Source organism: Drosophila nasuta, chromosome 2L, assembly GCF_023558535.2.
Source record: "Drosophila nasuta strain 15112-1781.00 chromosome 2L, ASM2355853v1, whole genome shotgun sequence".
Lineage (NCBI taxonomy): Eukaryota > Metazoa > Arthropoda > Insecta > Diptera > Drosophilidae > Drosophila > Drosophila nasuta.
In genome coordinates, this window is record NC_083455.1 from 20,912,565 (window position 1) to 20,929,847 (window position 17,283).

At 37.1% G+C, this 17,283-nt stretch overlaps 1 protein-coding gene across 1 annotated transcript; it reads left to right on the forward strand.

The window, feature by feature from the left end:
- Positions 1-15,302: 15,302 nt before the first annotated feature.
- LOC132783496 (uncharacterized) lies at positions 15,303-17,088 on the forward strand. Its single transcript, XM_060788700.1, has one exon. It carries the CDS (start codon positions 15,432-15,434, stop codon positions 16,788-16,790), a length of 1,359 nt encoding a protein of 452 aa, XP_060644683.1. The 5' UTR covers positions 15,303-15,431; the 3' UTR covers positions 16,791-17,088.
- The last annotated feature ends 195 nt before the right edge of the window (positions 17,089-17,283 follow it).

Consider the following 17,283-nt stretch of genomic DNA (forward strand, 5'->3'; position numbering starts at 1 on the left):
TATGTTTTCCAATAAATTAAATTTATTAAGCAATTAAAACATTAAAAAAAAAAACAAAGATGCAGTTTTTATTGAATTTATTGATTTATTTATTTCAGGGAAAAATCAAAATGGAAATGTACTAGATAATCAAGGAAAAATTCATACATTTGAGTTTCCTAAGAATAGAAATTTCTGAATTATGTTTTTAATTTTTTTTATTCTTATAAAATATAATATGCTTAAGGGACAAAATATTTGTTATATACAATTTTTTATCGATTCTATTTTGAATTTTGAAAGCTGTTAAGTAGACAAGGAAAATGGGATTAAAATCATTCGATATGGAAGTGAAAATGTCAGTGTTTGCCTTAGAAATAAACAGAAGTCCTTTCTTCACAAAGTCAGAAAGAAGGATACGATGGAAAGAAGGAGGTATGACACCTGCCCAGAGTTGGGTGACAGGACAGCGAATTGTGAATTGAAAAGCAAATCGAAAAGTCGCAAATGTCGAATGCTGATGGCGAATGTTGAATGCTGAATGCGAATACTCGTTGAATATGCAAACTCGTGTGAGTGCACATATGATTAAAGAGTCATAAGTGAGGGGGAAGTGAAGGTGAATGGTGAATAGCGAATGTCTTTGGTATTCCCCAATGTGTCCAGCGAAGGATGATATCGGATATCACGTACGAGACAAGGGTAAGTGTTGGCCCCGTGTCGCAAAAGCGTTCTAAACAAATTTTGACAATAAAAAAATATATAATAATCATGCTGCATGCAGACAAGCTGCCACATAACGTGAGTGTGAGTGTGAGTGCGAGTGTTTGAATTTGTATTCCCAAGTCTGCCATTTGAAGTAGCAACTTGTCTACTTTGCAAATGGAGACCGAAAGGCGAAAGCAATTTCATCAATAAAAAATATTTGTCTACCTTTTCATTTCATGCACATTTTCCCAGTTTTCGATTAGAGCGAAACTGTGTGTGTGTGTGGGAAAAACTACTCGTATTCATATAGTATGAATTCATATGAATATGTAAACCAGCAGCATCTCAAGTACTCAAACTTTGATGGATTTATGTCGACATGTCACTCACAGAGAGAGAGAGAGAGTTCAACTCATTACAGTCGTAATAATAATCATAAATAAAAATGGTAATAAAAATTAACAATAGCTGCTGAAGTGAAGCAAATCGAACGTTAATTTATGCAATGATCGATAACATCCTGCGATTTGATGATCAGCAAACGGTTCGCCGATCACCCACAAAGCAAAGCCCAATGAGTGGCGAGTTGTGTGTTTTAGGTGATCGTAAAACATATTGATCAATCAATCTTAAACGATGCCAACTCATAAACAGAAATCAGCAACTTCCTGCCCATCGAGTACATCGAACCTCACCATTGGCGATCTATAAGATCCACATTATTGGATACGAAAGTTCCCGTTGGAAGATGCGGGCTCTTTGAACGAATTAAGCGCAATTAGCGAAGGTAGGGGATTGGCGTAGGGGCTTCGGGTTGCACTTACACTTACATACCACATATATAGTAAATTCTGACTAGCAGGATCAATGATCAATGCGGAACCTCGACACGCAACTTGCATGATTTAAGGTCATCACATTGGGTTATTTTTCTCAAGTCATTCCAGCACACACAGACAGACATCTGTGCGTTCTTAATGCGAATTTATTGCCGCCTTCATTATGATCATCAGACATGAAGATCATCTTGCAAAGAGATGACTAAAGACTTTTCAACAACTTTCGGCACCCCTTTTTTTCGGTGGAAAATTCTGCTGGCAGCGGATTTCAAGGGAACACAGATAAGACAATGTATCTTAATTGCATTTTATTGTCTCAAATAAGTGTTAATAATTCCCTAAATTATATATCAAGGTATCTCACGGAATAAGAATGTGCGTGTGATGATAAATGAAATTAAAATTTGATAAACTTGGAAATAATCGACAATTGTGTAAAAGAAGTTTTAAAAGTTTATTCTTTCTTCTTCATTTAAGTAAGTAATATAAGTAAGTAATATTGTATTAATATTAAAGCATTAATGTGCTTCAAATTGAACTTAAATATATTTTGGATACATGGATTAACTTTCAATACAACTTGATTGAATATTGACCTTCAGCTATATCCTTTAATGCTTTCGATTTGCAGTATTCCATTCACTGTAATGTATCCTGAATTTAATTCAGGGATTTTTAGTGCCTCACTCGATGTGGCAACATCGCAGTTGTGACACATTCGGGCGGCACTTAATGACAATTGCATTTTTATTACACAAACAGTCGACGAAATGTTTATTAATGGCCCAAACATAAAGGCATCATGACCTCTCTCAGCTGCAGCTTAAATTGATTTCGCTACATGTATCTGTATCTGTATCTGCAGCAAAGTGTATCTGTATCTGTAACTGTATCTGTTTGTGTTGTTACAATGCATACGCTGCACCTGCTGACAATTTCAAGTGCAAGTGAAAGAATAACACGCACAACTGGGGAGATTCGGTCACCCTTAGCCTCAGCCTCAGCCTCAGCCTCCGTCACCCCCTCTGCGCATAACCACAGCGAACCACAATAGTAATTTACGGATGCGCAACATCAGGCTGTTTCCCAAACTAATCGCACGCTCAGCGACAAAGCAATACAAAGTGTCAACCACTCGCTGGTGGTTGTTGTTCTCTTTTGCCATTGCCATTGTTGTTGATGTTGTTGTTATTGTTACTGTTGCTCAACTTGTTTGTTTGGTGGTTCAAACAGATCTAAAGCCTACGGCCGCTTGTTGCCAATTGAACGTCTCAATTGTTGCAATACTCGAACTCGCCTCACAATGTTGCCTGGAGTCGTGCTGCGTGATTACACAAGAACAAAGTGGCAGTAGTTCAGTTTGTAGCTTCTCACTCCCAACTCCCAACTTCGCGGATTCAGCAATCCCACTGGACTAATTCAAGTGTAACCCCTTGTTAGCCCAGCTCTATTTCTTTCTCTCTCTCTCTCTCGCTCTCGCTCTTGTAGTCAGCACCCTGTCCCGTATATTGTCTTGCTTCCCTTGCCCCCTGCGGCTGTGGAAAGCGCAATGCCTGAAAATTGAGCAGTTAAATATTTTGGTGTCATAAGTCGGCATTAGGTGCTCCCTCCCCCTCCTCTCATTCACCACCACCTCACTCCCTCAAACTTAAATTGAGTCATTTGATGCAGTCTGAAAATTGATTCCTTCCCCTCAGATTTACTCTTCATTAGAATCCTTTTGAATACGTTTATGGAAAGTGAGTGATTTTTGTATATTAAAATATTTTATTAGCCATATTTTAATGTAGCATTACCTTTAAAAAATGACAAAATTATACACTCAGTTTTCTTAAAAGATATTCATAATATGTTTTATTTAGTTTTTAAAGAAAAGTAAGAAAATATCTTTTTATTTTTGTACATTCAAATGTTATATAGTCATAATTTTTATTAAAGGCTTTTAATGAAGCATTCTCATATAAAAAATTATGAAATTAAATACTCAGCTTTTTATAAAGGTATCCATAATCATTTTTATTTATTTTTTTTTTTAATTTTATTTAATATAGGATTTCTTTAAGACTGCGATTACTTAGTTACTGCTCTTAAATATATATTCTATTGACTTTAATATCGTTTATTTAAAAAGAAAAAGCTCACTAAGTATTAAGTGGTTAATTTACATATTATATTTTGTTGTCAAATCACATGTCATTAATTTTTTGTAATATTTGCCAGATAATATTGCAGCACTTGGCCAAGACTTATTAACTGTAATTTAGTGGAGGCTGAAGTCATATATATTGCAGGCTTTAATTAAAAAAGTGAATTAATTTAGTATTCGTGATTTATTCGCCTCTTGATTTGCGTCCTGCGTCCGATGAGTTATTGCCGTAAATCACGTAGTAGGTAAAAGCCCGTTGGAGGCAGACAAAACTATGAATAAAAGACAAACCAAGGAGTGGGCAGGAAAAGAAGCATGTCCAGGAGACAAGGATGAGCACTGCTGCTCAGGCTGAGGCTGTTGCGAACCTGTTTATTAGTCCTCTAATGCACAATAATGCTTAGTGCCAAGGGTAGGAAATTACTCGGCTCCTCGGGGGAATACTTATCGTGCTGGCAGCCAAATGTGACCTCTGTGCCACAGTCATAGTCACAGCAATGCCAACAGCAACAGCCACAGCCTACACTGCTTATTCTTTCTCTCTGTTGTCTTCTGTGTTTTATTCTAGTCTGATATTGAATTACGAGACACGTCTCGACTTTCAGGCTGTGGACCAGGCCAGAGATCCTGTGCCATCCATTGAAGTTAATTTGTGCCTCGACGCTCGCAATTGGCGCTGACATTTTTCCATAAACCGAATCGCATAAATCACATTTGCCCATTGCCAGAGCAATCAGTTCACTTTTATTTCGACTCACTCACAACTTGCAGCCTGGATTTGGATTTTGTTGGACGAATTGAAAGTGTTGCTGAAATATGAAGCACCCAATGAGATTAGAGACCAAAACTCTGCTCATATTAACACAAATGTCCACAATTTGCCACAAAATACAAACACATGCCACCTCCAACTCCGTTTCAAACTTAATTTCCATTTGAGAAGTGGCCTCATCATATTACTAATCATATTTGCGGTTTTACAATTGACCATCTTCATAGGGTAGCATCACATAACATACGAGTAAAAAGATTTGATAAAAGAACATTGCTAAAATATGACAAATAAAAGTAAAGTAAAGAATACGAACAAATTTTAGTGTAGAATAAATAAAGAAAATATATATTTTTATTGATGATTTTACTCTTTTTCGGCATACCTTTCATTTAATATTTATAAAATAAAAGTTGATTTTTTCGGTATACCTTTCCTTTACTATTTATGAAATAAAAGGTTATTTTTTCAGCTAATTAATTTTAATAATAGGTTTTCAAGCAATCACTACTATACATTTAACATACAACTCCAATTGAGCATTCGTATTTGGAATCTTTAAGTATAACCCTTTCATAAAATAACAAACTTTGTTGATTAATTTTACATGCACGTTTTTCCTGCTTCCCACATGACAGTGCAATATTTTATGTTCTATTTATTTTGTTTTTTTTTTTTAGAATTAGAAGTGCGTTTGGTGTGCACAACCAAAAATCTCAATCTCGTTGATTTCGCTGATGGGTTGAACAAGTGAATGGCAAGTGCCTTCCATTAACGGCGTTACGCCAGCCAGAAATCAAACAAAGTCATAAAAATTTGACACTCGCAAAGCTTCCCACAAAATCCGCACGCGTCAAGTGGCAGTCTCCGTCCCCGTCCCTGTCCATGACCAGTACCACACCCTGTGCCTAGACAAGTGCAATCGGATATTGGTGCAACCGAGTGGCTGCTGCCTCTTCCACTTGCCACTTGCCTCTTCCCACTTGCCACTTGCCAGTTACCAGTTGTCTCCGGTGGTGGCTGGTTGTATGCGATGGGGTGGTCCGTTGATAACCGGATGATTGCAGGGCATATGGATGTGGATGCGTGGATGCGAATATGGTTATGGATATTGGAAGGGGTCAAGCAGCACAGGAGCTAATCAAAGTGCGTCGCTGGTCACGTGGCGCGAACAAAAAGCCAAAGCGAGTACCGAAAAGATTCCCATGAAAATGATGGCAATGATTTTTTCTCTCTCTCTCTCTTGCTACTCAACTATTATTTTGATTATGATTATGATTAGTTATGATTATTTTTGAGCAAGTGCAGTCAGTTTCCAGTTCTCAGGCTAAATGCCGATGAGATTTCGACGACATTCCTTTGGGATTTGTCCCTGCAAATTGGCAAGGGTTCTGTTATGTGAATTGTCATACGTTTGCTTGTTGCCAATTAAATATAAACTTGAATGTATTTCTGTGCTCGACTCTAACCGAATTTGCTGTCATAATTTGCCCAAAATTTAATTAAAACTATTCACAATTCAAATTAATGCTTTGCGGCTCGACAAACTTTAAATGTTCCCCAGCGAGCATATTCACAAAGTTTTTACCTAATTGCTTTAAATTAGTTGTTAGTGTCCGTTCAGGCCACTTGCTTCTTGCTCTTCTTCTACTTCCACTTCCACTTCCATTTCTACTTCTACCAATGCCGTGTAACCACAAGCTAAACAAACTTTAAGTGCTCGGCCACAGACGAAAAGTTGTCAACCGAAAACAAACCATTAAGTGGGTCCAAAACACTCGACACGACTCGACGCAGAGCTCCTTAAATTAGCATCTGGGTTTGGGCCTGTAAAGTCTGCTTTCGTATCCCATGTCATATTGTCAAGTGTTTATCGTTATCGTTGTCTTCTATCTCGACTGAGATGCAACTCTTAAATCCATTCGCTATAATGAGTATCTACTGTATGAATTGTAGTTAAAATTTTAAGTTATGTTTAAATATTAGCAAAACTTGCTAGCGATTTTTCAATATTTTTCTCTTTACTTTTTGGTTTGACTATTTAATAATTTAAATTGAATAAGATATCACCTTTATTTAAATATGTATTGCATACACATAAAAAAAAATCTAGATTAAAAAGCAGATTTTTAATTTTGATTTAACATTTTTTCTATTTATATGTTGAAAAAATCTCAAATCAACGCTTGAATGCTAAATCTGCTTTAAGATTAAAAACATCTCATTTTATGATTTAAATCTTGCTTGAAGAATATTTTATTCTATGTTACATTGAACAAAAGATTTCAAGTGTGATTTTAGCACTTTTTTTGTGTACTTTGTGTTTAAGATTAAGATCTGACTGAAGGTTAGAGCTCTTCATTCATATTATTGACTTTTCTTAATACAATAACTGATTAGTCCGATATAATTGAATTCTTGTCAGTTTTTAATAAAATGATATGAAACATACATTAAAATAAAGTGAGTAAAGTAGTTATTTTAATATTCGTATATTTATTTATATTTAATCATTCCTTACTATATCTGTTAATATTTAACTCGTATCTCTCACATGTATTCATTCAAGTATAGTCTCCTCAGTTTACGTCCATTACTCAACATCTACTTTACTCAATTGCTCAAAGTCATCTCTATCTGCAGGCAACTTGGCAGGTGAAACTCTCAGTTTACAAGCAAAGGACTGGGAGGCATTTAGAGACAAGTACAGAGGTGAATGGGGTGTAAAACTAATCCTAGTTGAAATCAATGTTAAATAAATTATGCTCAACTATTTAGCAATAAATTAATCTTCATAAATCACAAATCAACAACAACGACAACAAGCAAAGCAGGGGAAGTGCAAGTGAGGATTGAGTTGAGGTAAAACACCTTTGGAGGAGGTTGTGCCCCAAAGACTACATTAAATTAGAAACGAGGCGTCGTCAAGATTCCGTATAATGACAAAAGCAATTAATTTTGTGCCCATCCAAATGCCATTCACGGTGTGCGAAAGGTGTGAATTACACACACACACACACACACACACATACACTCACATTACACCCCTTTGCAATTCCCTTCTCTGATTACGTTCACAAATCGCTACAAGCACAAGCTTGCAGCAGCCATATCAATGCCAGAGAGTCCCCCAGCTCCATCTCTCACCCCTCTCCCCTCTCACCGCTCCTTCTGCTGCTCTCTGCATGCAGGCAACACACAATCAAAATTCCAGAGCATGTCTATGGCCAGGTTGTTAGCTGTAAGCTCCAGAAAAGCGCCTCCCCAAGCTTTGCAATTAATTATGCGAATCTGACGAATCTTCCTAAAGCGAACAACTCTTCGACTTGGCTAACACACACACACAGACACACACTCATACACACTCACAATGAATGCTGTTTGCTGTCAACTGGCTGGCATCATGATTTACATGGAAGTTCGAACAAATATTCGCAAGGGGTGAGGCGAGATGTGAAAGTTCAAATGTGTGTTCCTTCCTTCCAAAATTGGGGGGTAGAAAGGCCTCAAGTTGAGGTTGAGGTTGAGCTTAGGGCTTGGTGAGTGCGAGGGGGGAGTAAATGCAAATTTAAAGGCGTGAATAAGCCAAGGCAGACTCTAATTGTAGACAACCCCCGTAATTATCCGCAATGGAAATGCCATTAATGGAATTAAGGGATTCGAGACGACGAGAGACGACGACAGCCTCAACTACATGTAGTATTTAGGCCCAAAACGTATGCGCATATTTCGCCAGAAGTTTGCAAGATTTTTAAGAATCCAATAGACATTTTGGAGTAGTCCGCATATTTTCGGTAGGTTGCTGACAGCTTTCTTCGAGCTAAATTGTTAATTGATTTAGTGAGGAATTAGTTTAAATAATAGCAAGCAATTATTCAATAAGCAAACACAATGTTTTTGCAATAAAATCAGCAGCATTGACTTTTGGATAAGACACAAATAACCAAGTAAACAAATAATATAAATGTAACGTCAAGAATATGAATTCGCAATACCCTTTAGATTGTTTCCATAGTTCCTTGAGAATAGCTTCAAAATTTTTTACAGTGAACGCAAAGTATCTGAAACAAAGTGTTGAAATCTTATCCATCTAGTTGCTTATTAGTTTATGAATTCTATTAAATCAGTTTGTTTTTTTAATTTTGTATTAACATATAATAATGTGTAGCTTAAATTGAATATATAATCATTGGTGAGTAGCTTAGGACTCAATCAAATAAGCTGCAATTGCGATTCATCTTAGTATTTATATATAATTATCAAAGTTTCTTCTTCTTCTTAACTTTTAAGTAGCTATTGAAATGAAGAACTCTACTGCTACTACTACTTTAATATTTTAATTATATTATACAAATCAATTCTAGTTTTCAACTTAATCTTTATATACAATTTTTAAACTCTCTTCAAATCGTACTACTATCATTTATTATATAAAATATCATTTATTTAAGCTTTGAACCTAACTTCCCACCTTGTTATCCTACTTACAGGGTACAACGACTTAAGATTTCGAGCTGTTCAATTGATCAGATTGTGGTCGACCTAAGGGAATGAACTAAAGCAAGATTACAAAGTCTTGCTCCTCATTGCATGCTAGGTGAATGTGTGTTGTAAATGTAATTGACACAAGGTTGTCAACTGCATTTGTTTTGCAACATGTTTATGTTGTGCATCTTGGGGCAGTCTACAATCAAATACTGAGCAGGGACTTATGCAAATTGCAGCCAACTCTGAGTACGAGTAGTCTTAGCAAATTGAAAACAAAACATTAAGAATTATGCCTAAATGGATTGCATTTTGCCTCAGATCCGGAGCCATCTGGATACGACACTTACATGGCAATTGAAATTAAAATGGAAAATTGAAAATTGCATTCGAAACTGCAATGGGGAAAAGGGAAACATCTAGTTTATGTTTGTGTTTTCGTTTACGTTTACGTTTTGTTGTCAGTATACAGATTTCGAATTGTAAGCACAAATATGCGCATGAAAATTATGAAAACTGCCTCTTGTGACTTTTTGTGCCATCAATTGTTGTATGTGTGTGGCAGACACTTGAAAGTGGGCTCCTCCTGTGGCAGCAAATTGCTTTACAATTTACGCACCTGCAAAACTTTTAATTGAAAAACCAAACCAGTCAAGCAGCAGTAGGCAAAACCTCACACATTCCATTCCAATCAACTGGTTCCTTTCTTCTGAAGTCTGGCATTTAATTTATGACGCACAATTAAAAGCAAGGATTTGGAGCGAGGCGTTTTTAGGGGACTAAATTTCAGATTGGCCGCAGTTAGGATTCGTTAACTTTTATAAACATTTTATTTAATTAATTTAACCAGCAGTTGAACTCAATAAATGCTACTACCCAGTTATCATTACTCAGAAAATTGATTAGTTTATAAGTAATCTAGAAAGTAGATTAAGTTTAAATATAATATATATTTATAGTAAATACATATTTCTGTAACTATACAGAAATTTCCAATCCGTATTCAAATAGTTAGTTCTGACTCATAGACGGAAATATCTATCTTTTAATTCCCACCAAGTAAGTAGCCAATTATTGTCATAGTTCTTTTTTACCAGCATAAGCGTAACTAGATACTACTTCTTATATAAGTATGTATTTGCTATAGAAGTGTGATTGCCTCATCGCAGTGTCCTTGTGCTGGGAATATTACTTGATTGTTTGCTTGTCTGATTGACAATCGCCCCTTCGTCACTCCCTTTGAGTGGTCTCGGGTCTCACCTTAACACCATCTAGGGGCCAATTTCCCAGGGTCAGGGAACAACGAACAGCGAACAGTTGCCTTGTTGCTGGTGATAATGGTGGTGGCGGCATCGTTTTTTTCTCTCTTCGTTTTTTATTCATTCCATTCAATCAATTAAGTCATCAGCTTTGGTGTTTTGTATTGTTTTCCATGCAAGTTCCTTTATGAAGGTTCCACACTTTGGTTGGTGGTGGAACCTTATTGACTTCCCACTGATAGTCGACCGATTGTCACACATTATCTTGTAACTTCCCATCGCAATTCTTCTTGTTGTTTTGGGTGTCTTTTTTTGTGTGTTGTGTTGTGTTTCGTGTATTTATCAGCACGTGGCGATACTCCTCAGTTTCTGAGTCTGTTGTCTGGGCGCCTTTAGGAAACTTTAGCCTGGCTAAGCACTTAATTAAGACGAAATGCCGCTGTTTTATTATTAGTACAGTAAATACTCCATAAATTCACTAATGAAAACACTTAATGACACACGTCGCACAAAAAACAATGCGGGAATTCAATTTTCATATTTACTTGGCCAAACTCAAGGGGAGATTTTTATAATTCAAATACTTATGCAACTGTGTGGGATCGTTGTTATGTCTGATAGTCACCTATAACATTAGATGAATTCATATTTATGACTGATTACAGTTCAATTCTGTTGATTAGCTATATAAACACAAGGAGGAGACAGAGTTTGTTTAAGGAATTAAGCTGCAGACGGGATTACAAGGGCAAGACAATTCCCCTAAAACATAAATACATATTAAATGACGGCAATTTCTTCCCTACCTGTATTAGGTTCTTAATAAACTATTCTTTTTTTCATATTTATGAAATATAAAGACTAAATAAAATGAAGAATTCTTTTCTTATTATGTTATAAATATTAAAGTTATTTGGGAATACTCTTAAAAGTCAAAGTTTCAAGTAAATGTTGATTGTAATCAATTGACAGACAGTAAGCAGCCACAATGAATAAAGTGAATAAGTTGAATAAACAGTGAGCAAGTAGAATAGTATCAACCACTTTATGGTTCGCAGAATTTGAAGCCACCATAATCAGCCAGCAGGCAGTTCCAGACTCGGAGCTGACCCGAGGCACACTCGTATATCATTCGAATGAAAGCAACATATGTCCACAAAGTGGTAGCTACACTTCGAGGGAGACGCGAGGTGTGAGTTCTGTGGATGTGGATATTTTGATCAAGCGTATGTGTAAGAGTCACCATGGAACAAATCGAGGCTCGTTAATAGAAAACAATTACCAACATCAAAAAGAATCCGCGAGGGTTAAACAGACCGAAGTAGAGTTGTAGTTGTAGTTTAGTTGTTTTTTTTGGGTCACGCAAGAGGACAACTGGAATTGAATGTGGCTCACGTATTTGCTAATATGTGAAATGAAAAGTCGAGTTTTAAATCATTTATCTTGTTTTTCCATTACTCTGCCGCTGGTTGGTTGGGCAGCAGGACAGAGGCACGAGAAGAAATGATGCCGCTAAATGAAATTGGCAAGAGTCGAGCATGTTCTGAATGCCAAATGAGCTGTGTGACAGTGACACCAACAAAGCAACAAACCCATGCAAAGACACGCAGACTGACGGATAAACTGTTAACCCTTTGACACCCCAAACACACCCCATGACAAACACACCCATTCCATTTACATCCTTATTCAAATTGCCGACTTGCGCTTCCGTTTTTGAGTGTACTTTTCGCATTTTTTAACTTAAAATTGCGGCCATGATTAATTCACACACTTGGGACATCCGCCACCCAGAAATGACCGTTAACTACTTATCCTAACTCCTTCACTTCTTTCCTTTTCTACTTGACAAATTGTAGACAGTTTTCAAATTAAAAAACGACCTTTTTCTGGAAATTAACAAAACAACTTTGTAAATGAGTTGAAATTAGATACTGCAATAGGAATTGCAATTTCACAGTCCATTTCCATTTCACTTTCAATTTGCTAATTGACAATTTTTTAAATATTTTGTAAAACGACATCTGAGCCTTAAAAGTCATATATCATTTTGTGTGTTGCACGTGTCGCAGTCAAAAATTGCATTGATTGATGTTCCGGCATTTTTGCAATTGCAAATCAATCAACTTTTGCAAATATCAATTTCGCATCAATTTCGCGATATTTTTTCGTGGCCTACTTTTTAGAGCAAGCAGTTTAAATTTCATATTATTTTGAGTGCTTGAATCACCAGATTATTTATATTTGTTAACTTTTATGATAAAATTAAATTTAAATTTCTATTATTATAATTGATTTTATAAAGAAAAAACTTTGCAAAATATATCTAAGTTAATTTTCTATTTCGGTGATTCGATGAATTCTATCATATCCTATGAAGAATCGTTATTCAATACGGTTGCTCCCGCTTCTCGTAACTAATTTGCAGCGATTAGAATATGAATCGCATTAAATGGAAACGATATAGCTGAGCAAAGAACGACAAAAGAAAACCAGGAATGTTGAAAGTATAAAAATGATAAATGAGTGCGATTATATGCTTATTACCTTCAAATTAATATTGTGGCCGTAATCAGCTTGGCGCCGCACCTAGGTGAAAGCCCAGCAACAGCGTTGGGTCAACGATTTATTGGCTAAAAGTGAATTACTAGTCAACGGGCCATGAAGTATGAGTGCTTGAGAGCTTCGTACCGAAAATCAAACACAATCAAGCGAATTGGGTACAGTTCGCGTTACGGCGCCACTCCCACCCGGCTGACAGGCTGGTCAGCTCCTGTTGACCAGTTGGTTAAAAATAATTCAAGCGTTTCAGGTTTCGTGTTTTGCCAAGGACAACGTAGCGACACCCAAGTACACACATACCATGCACTCTTAGATATTATGACCAAACGGGTAAACATCGTTTGTCAAGAGTTTTGACTGCTCGACCTGGTCGCATCTCCCTTGGGGGAACGGAGGGCGTCTCTGGAAATAACCGGCTACAAAATATTTGTTGACATTCCGCGGGAAATTACCATAATTAGTTGATTCGAAATAGACCAAGTTGAACCAACAGGAACTGCAATCGCCTCTGTTTAATCAGCCCCTTTAGCGAGTGTGGGAGGTGTCCAGGTCACGGGCGTCGATGTCAACATAATGCGGAACGGCACTGCCCACAGCTAAAAGGATAATAATTAGAGCATATGTACGGATTGTGTGCAAATATTGACTCTCATTCCGCCTCCACAGCCCACACTTTCGTTCCTTACATACGAGTGTGTGCATGCTAACTGAAATTAATCAGTTTGGTTTCAATATCCACACACAAACATTGGCTTACTACACATATCCTGTTATGTGGACATATGTTTGTATAGTCCTAGTTCGCCACACCGCTAAACACTAACTATGCTAGTCCATAAATAAGCACTCAAGCACATATGCAATGAATCTCTTTATTATGTTGTATTTACTCTATACACGCACTTTGATAACGTTTTCGGACTTTATGTTATATCTATTTTATTCTACATTTCTTCTATAAAATTCGCTCAACAAATTAAGAGATGCAAACTTTTAAAAGGGTAAATTTTTGGGCAATAAAATCTTTGCAACTTGATTGTACTTTTAAAATATAAAAACATTTTATCCTTGAAATGTTTTTTTTTTTGCGAAAAATCACCATAGATTACAAATTACAAATTAAATTGTTTATAAGTCCATAACTATGAAATATTTCAACGCATCAAAAACTAATTGCTCTGCCATAATTATAGAGTGATCCCGCCCAGAAAAGACACGACCAAACGAGGGATTAGGGCGTCCAAATGACTTTAAATAAAGTCGATGTGCGTCCGTCGATTTAATTAAAATCAAAACAAAATCTTTGCCCATCTTCCCTTGTCCTGCACAGGGATAATAATAAACGCATAAATAATGCAAAACAATAAATGAGCAAATATTCATAAATTATTAACGGCGGCGCCTGTGACTACTGAGCTCTTGGTCTATGAGCCCTACTGCAGAGTGGAGTCAAAAGAACGAAGGGGGACTTACAAAAGGCACACACACGCTGCACAAATACCCAAAATATTTTGCCAAAGCATTTAAAAGGACAATGAAGCACGAACCGAGATGACAGCAATGGAAGAAAAGCAAATCCCCGCAACAAATAATTGAGACTCATAAAGAAATATCATTCATTGATTTTCCTTTGCTTGTCCCACTCTCCGTCTCTTTCTCTCTTACGGTTTCCCTTTCTCGCTTTCTCTTCTTCGCATTCTCCCCTGTCTGCAGCAGCAAGTGGATGATGGCTGTCAGCACCCAAACCAGAGAAAAAAAGAGACCATAAGGACAGCTGATGAAACTATCACGCCGTCGAGGGGTTGTTTGCGGTGCGGTGGCCACTAAGATTTTCACATGAATTCGAAATCTATGCCTGGGCATGATTTGCACAAAACTTGAGCTGGCAAATTTGTCAGATGGGCAACAGACAAGGGGAGTACGTGAGTTTACTACGTGTGAGAGAAGAGATGCGATGCATGCCTCTGGACCGGAGTCAAGTTTGAAGGAAACCTGAAACAGAGCAAATGATAAATTATTAAGGGATTTTGTTAATTTGGTGACATTGATAGCATCGCCAGATTACCACAAGTGCTCCTTCTCCACATCATCCACAACATAGTGAATTACAAAATGATGAGCTGTCATTATGGGTCATAATTCAGGTGTGTATGTGTATATGTGTACATTATAATAATAATTTATGCAAATAAGCCTTGTATTTTGATTTATAGCTGACAAATTACTAAATTTATGCGCAATATTATCAATCGTTTGAAATTTAACAGCTGAATATATCTACTAGCTTTCTACACGATACTTTAATATTTTCATAGTAATCAGCCTCTTATGTACAACACGTCAGTCACAATAGTATTGCATTGTAAATATACCAATATTCTGTTTATTTATTTTAATAAACAAATTTTCTTAATTATTATTAATTAATTAATTAATTTAATAATAATATTAGTTAAAAATAATTTATTATGTTTTAGACTGAGTACTGTAAAACTCGATAGTTTAAAAGTTTTCGATACACCTTTAGTGGAATCGTTATTTTTGCCCTTCTAACCTACGGTCACACTGTAAACAATCAACACCGACGCCAATTGTCGACAAAAAGAAAACGAGCAAAAAGCAACAAAAAAATAACAAATGTAATTGTGAAACAATAAACATTATTGGCGTTTTCATTCAAAATGAGTGCCTACAATCGAAAAGTGTTAATGAAAATGTGCTCCGGCAGCGATCGATTGTGTGATATGGATGAATCAGGGTACGCGTCCTTTAGAGCGCTGCACAACTCAACCGTGGAGGCGCCATTTTTATGTGAAGAGACTGAAAATTGCCTGAACGCATCAAATATCACAACAACATGCGGACTGCAAAAGGAGACAGAATCAACAACTTTGAATTCCATGCAATTCCAAACGCCAAGCAGCGCCTATGATCTTAATTCCAATTCGAATGCAATAAATATGTCGCAATGGCGGAATCACAAATCTTTGAGTCTGCCAACGACGTCGATGGCGACTTCTTGTGGCCTTGAAATCGAAGATGATGAAATGTGTTGCAAGTCACCGCTACCTTTATCAGTAACAATGCCGCCTGGTGCAAACAAAAGACGAAAGCCACATACCCAATCACACATGGCTCATCACAGCAGTCCCAAAAAGTCGAAGAAGAAACTTTTTCCACAGGCCACGATCGATCCCATTTGCCGCACTCGCTATTACAATGGCATCGAGCAGCTGGATATCGTTGGAATGCTTATCCATAATGTGCCTGCATTAGAATGTATACTCAGCAAACTCAGTTCATCCACACTGGACACCATGACAAAGGTGTCGCAGCTTTGGGCGCAGGCTGTTTACAAAAGTGAACGTGCGCTGGAACGACTGGAGAATCATCGCTTTAAGATGACTCTGACCAAAGAAAATACACAACATTCGGTGAAGGGCGAGCGCAAGCTGTCCAGATCCACCACCAACTGGAACATAGTGCCATTGCAACCATCAAACGCCATACACAAACCAAACAACAAACATGACTTTAACTTTAATAGGAACAGAAACACGCCCATGGAGGACAGTTGTCTACTGGTGGAGCAATCGCAACGTATTAAGTGTCCTAGATGCGGCAAAAGCAGCAAGGTCTTCTACAACCAATCTATCATCAATCAAACGCCTCAACGTTCTCGATACCCGAGGACAACAGCAAGTCTGTCGCAAACATTGCCACATTCATATTCCATGAGTCAGGAGTGCAAGCCGCCGTTGACGCGCTTCTTTTCCCTGGATGAAGTCAAGAGCAGCTCGCCGAACGAGAACGAATCCTCGAAGTACGCATTTGGCGAATGCACCAGCACGCTGTGTAAATTTCGCTTCTGTGTCCATTGTTGCTGTGCGCCTCATCCGGGTGAGAAGTGTCTGGTCACCGAAATGGGCACGCCGTCGAAGGTAATGATGCCTGGCGAGAAGTGGACTCCGCCAAAGCCCACACAAAGATACGATTCGAAGCTCAGCCGTAAGAAATCATTAAAGCGTTTGAACTTTTGAACTACATGAAGAGAGAAGCACAAAAGAACAAGAACCGCAACTGTATCGTTAGTTTTTAATCATAATTGAATCAAGAAATGTACCAAGGTTTTTACATGTTTAACTAGTAGTATTATCTTAGTTGTCCACACAATTATCTCATTAGTTTGAAGCGAACACATTACAAACAATCCATGTCATTTAATTTTAACGCAAAACTGTTCCGTATGCTCAACATTCATTCTTGTACCTCTGTGAGATTAATTAGTTGTAAGATACTTTTTACATATGCAAATAAACGATATTTTTATAAACATGACATTAAATAGGCTTCTCTATTCCATTACTGTGCTCAAAAATCAGGATTTTAAATTGACAACTTATTAGACAAACAAAACATAATTTAAATTCTAGAGACAAAGATGCTACGTAGACCTACTAATGTTTCAAAATTTTGTTATAGCAGCCGTCAATATATTTGAGAACAAAAAAAGAATACTTTTAATTTAAATTT

Excerpts from the sequence above, each read along its gene's own strand:
- LOC132783496 (XM_060788700.1), top strand. The coding sequence starts at position 15,432 with ATGAGTGCCTACAATCGAAAAGTGTTAATGAAAATGTGCTCCGGCAGC.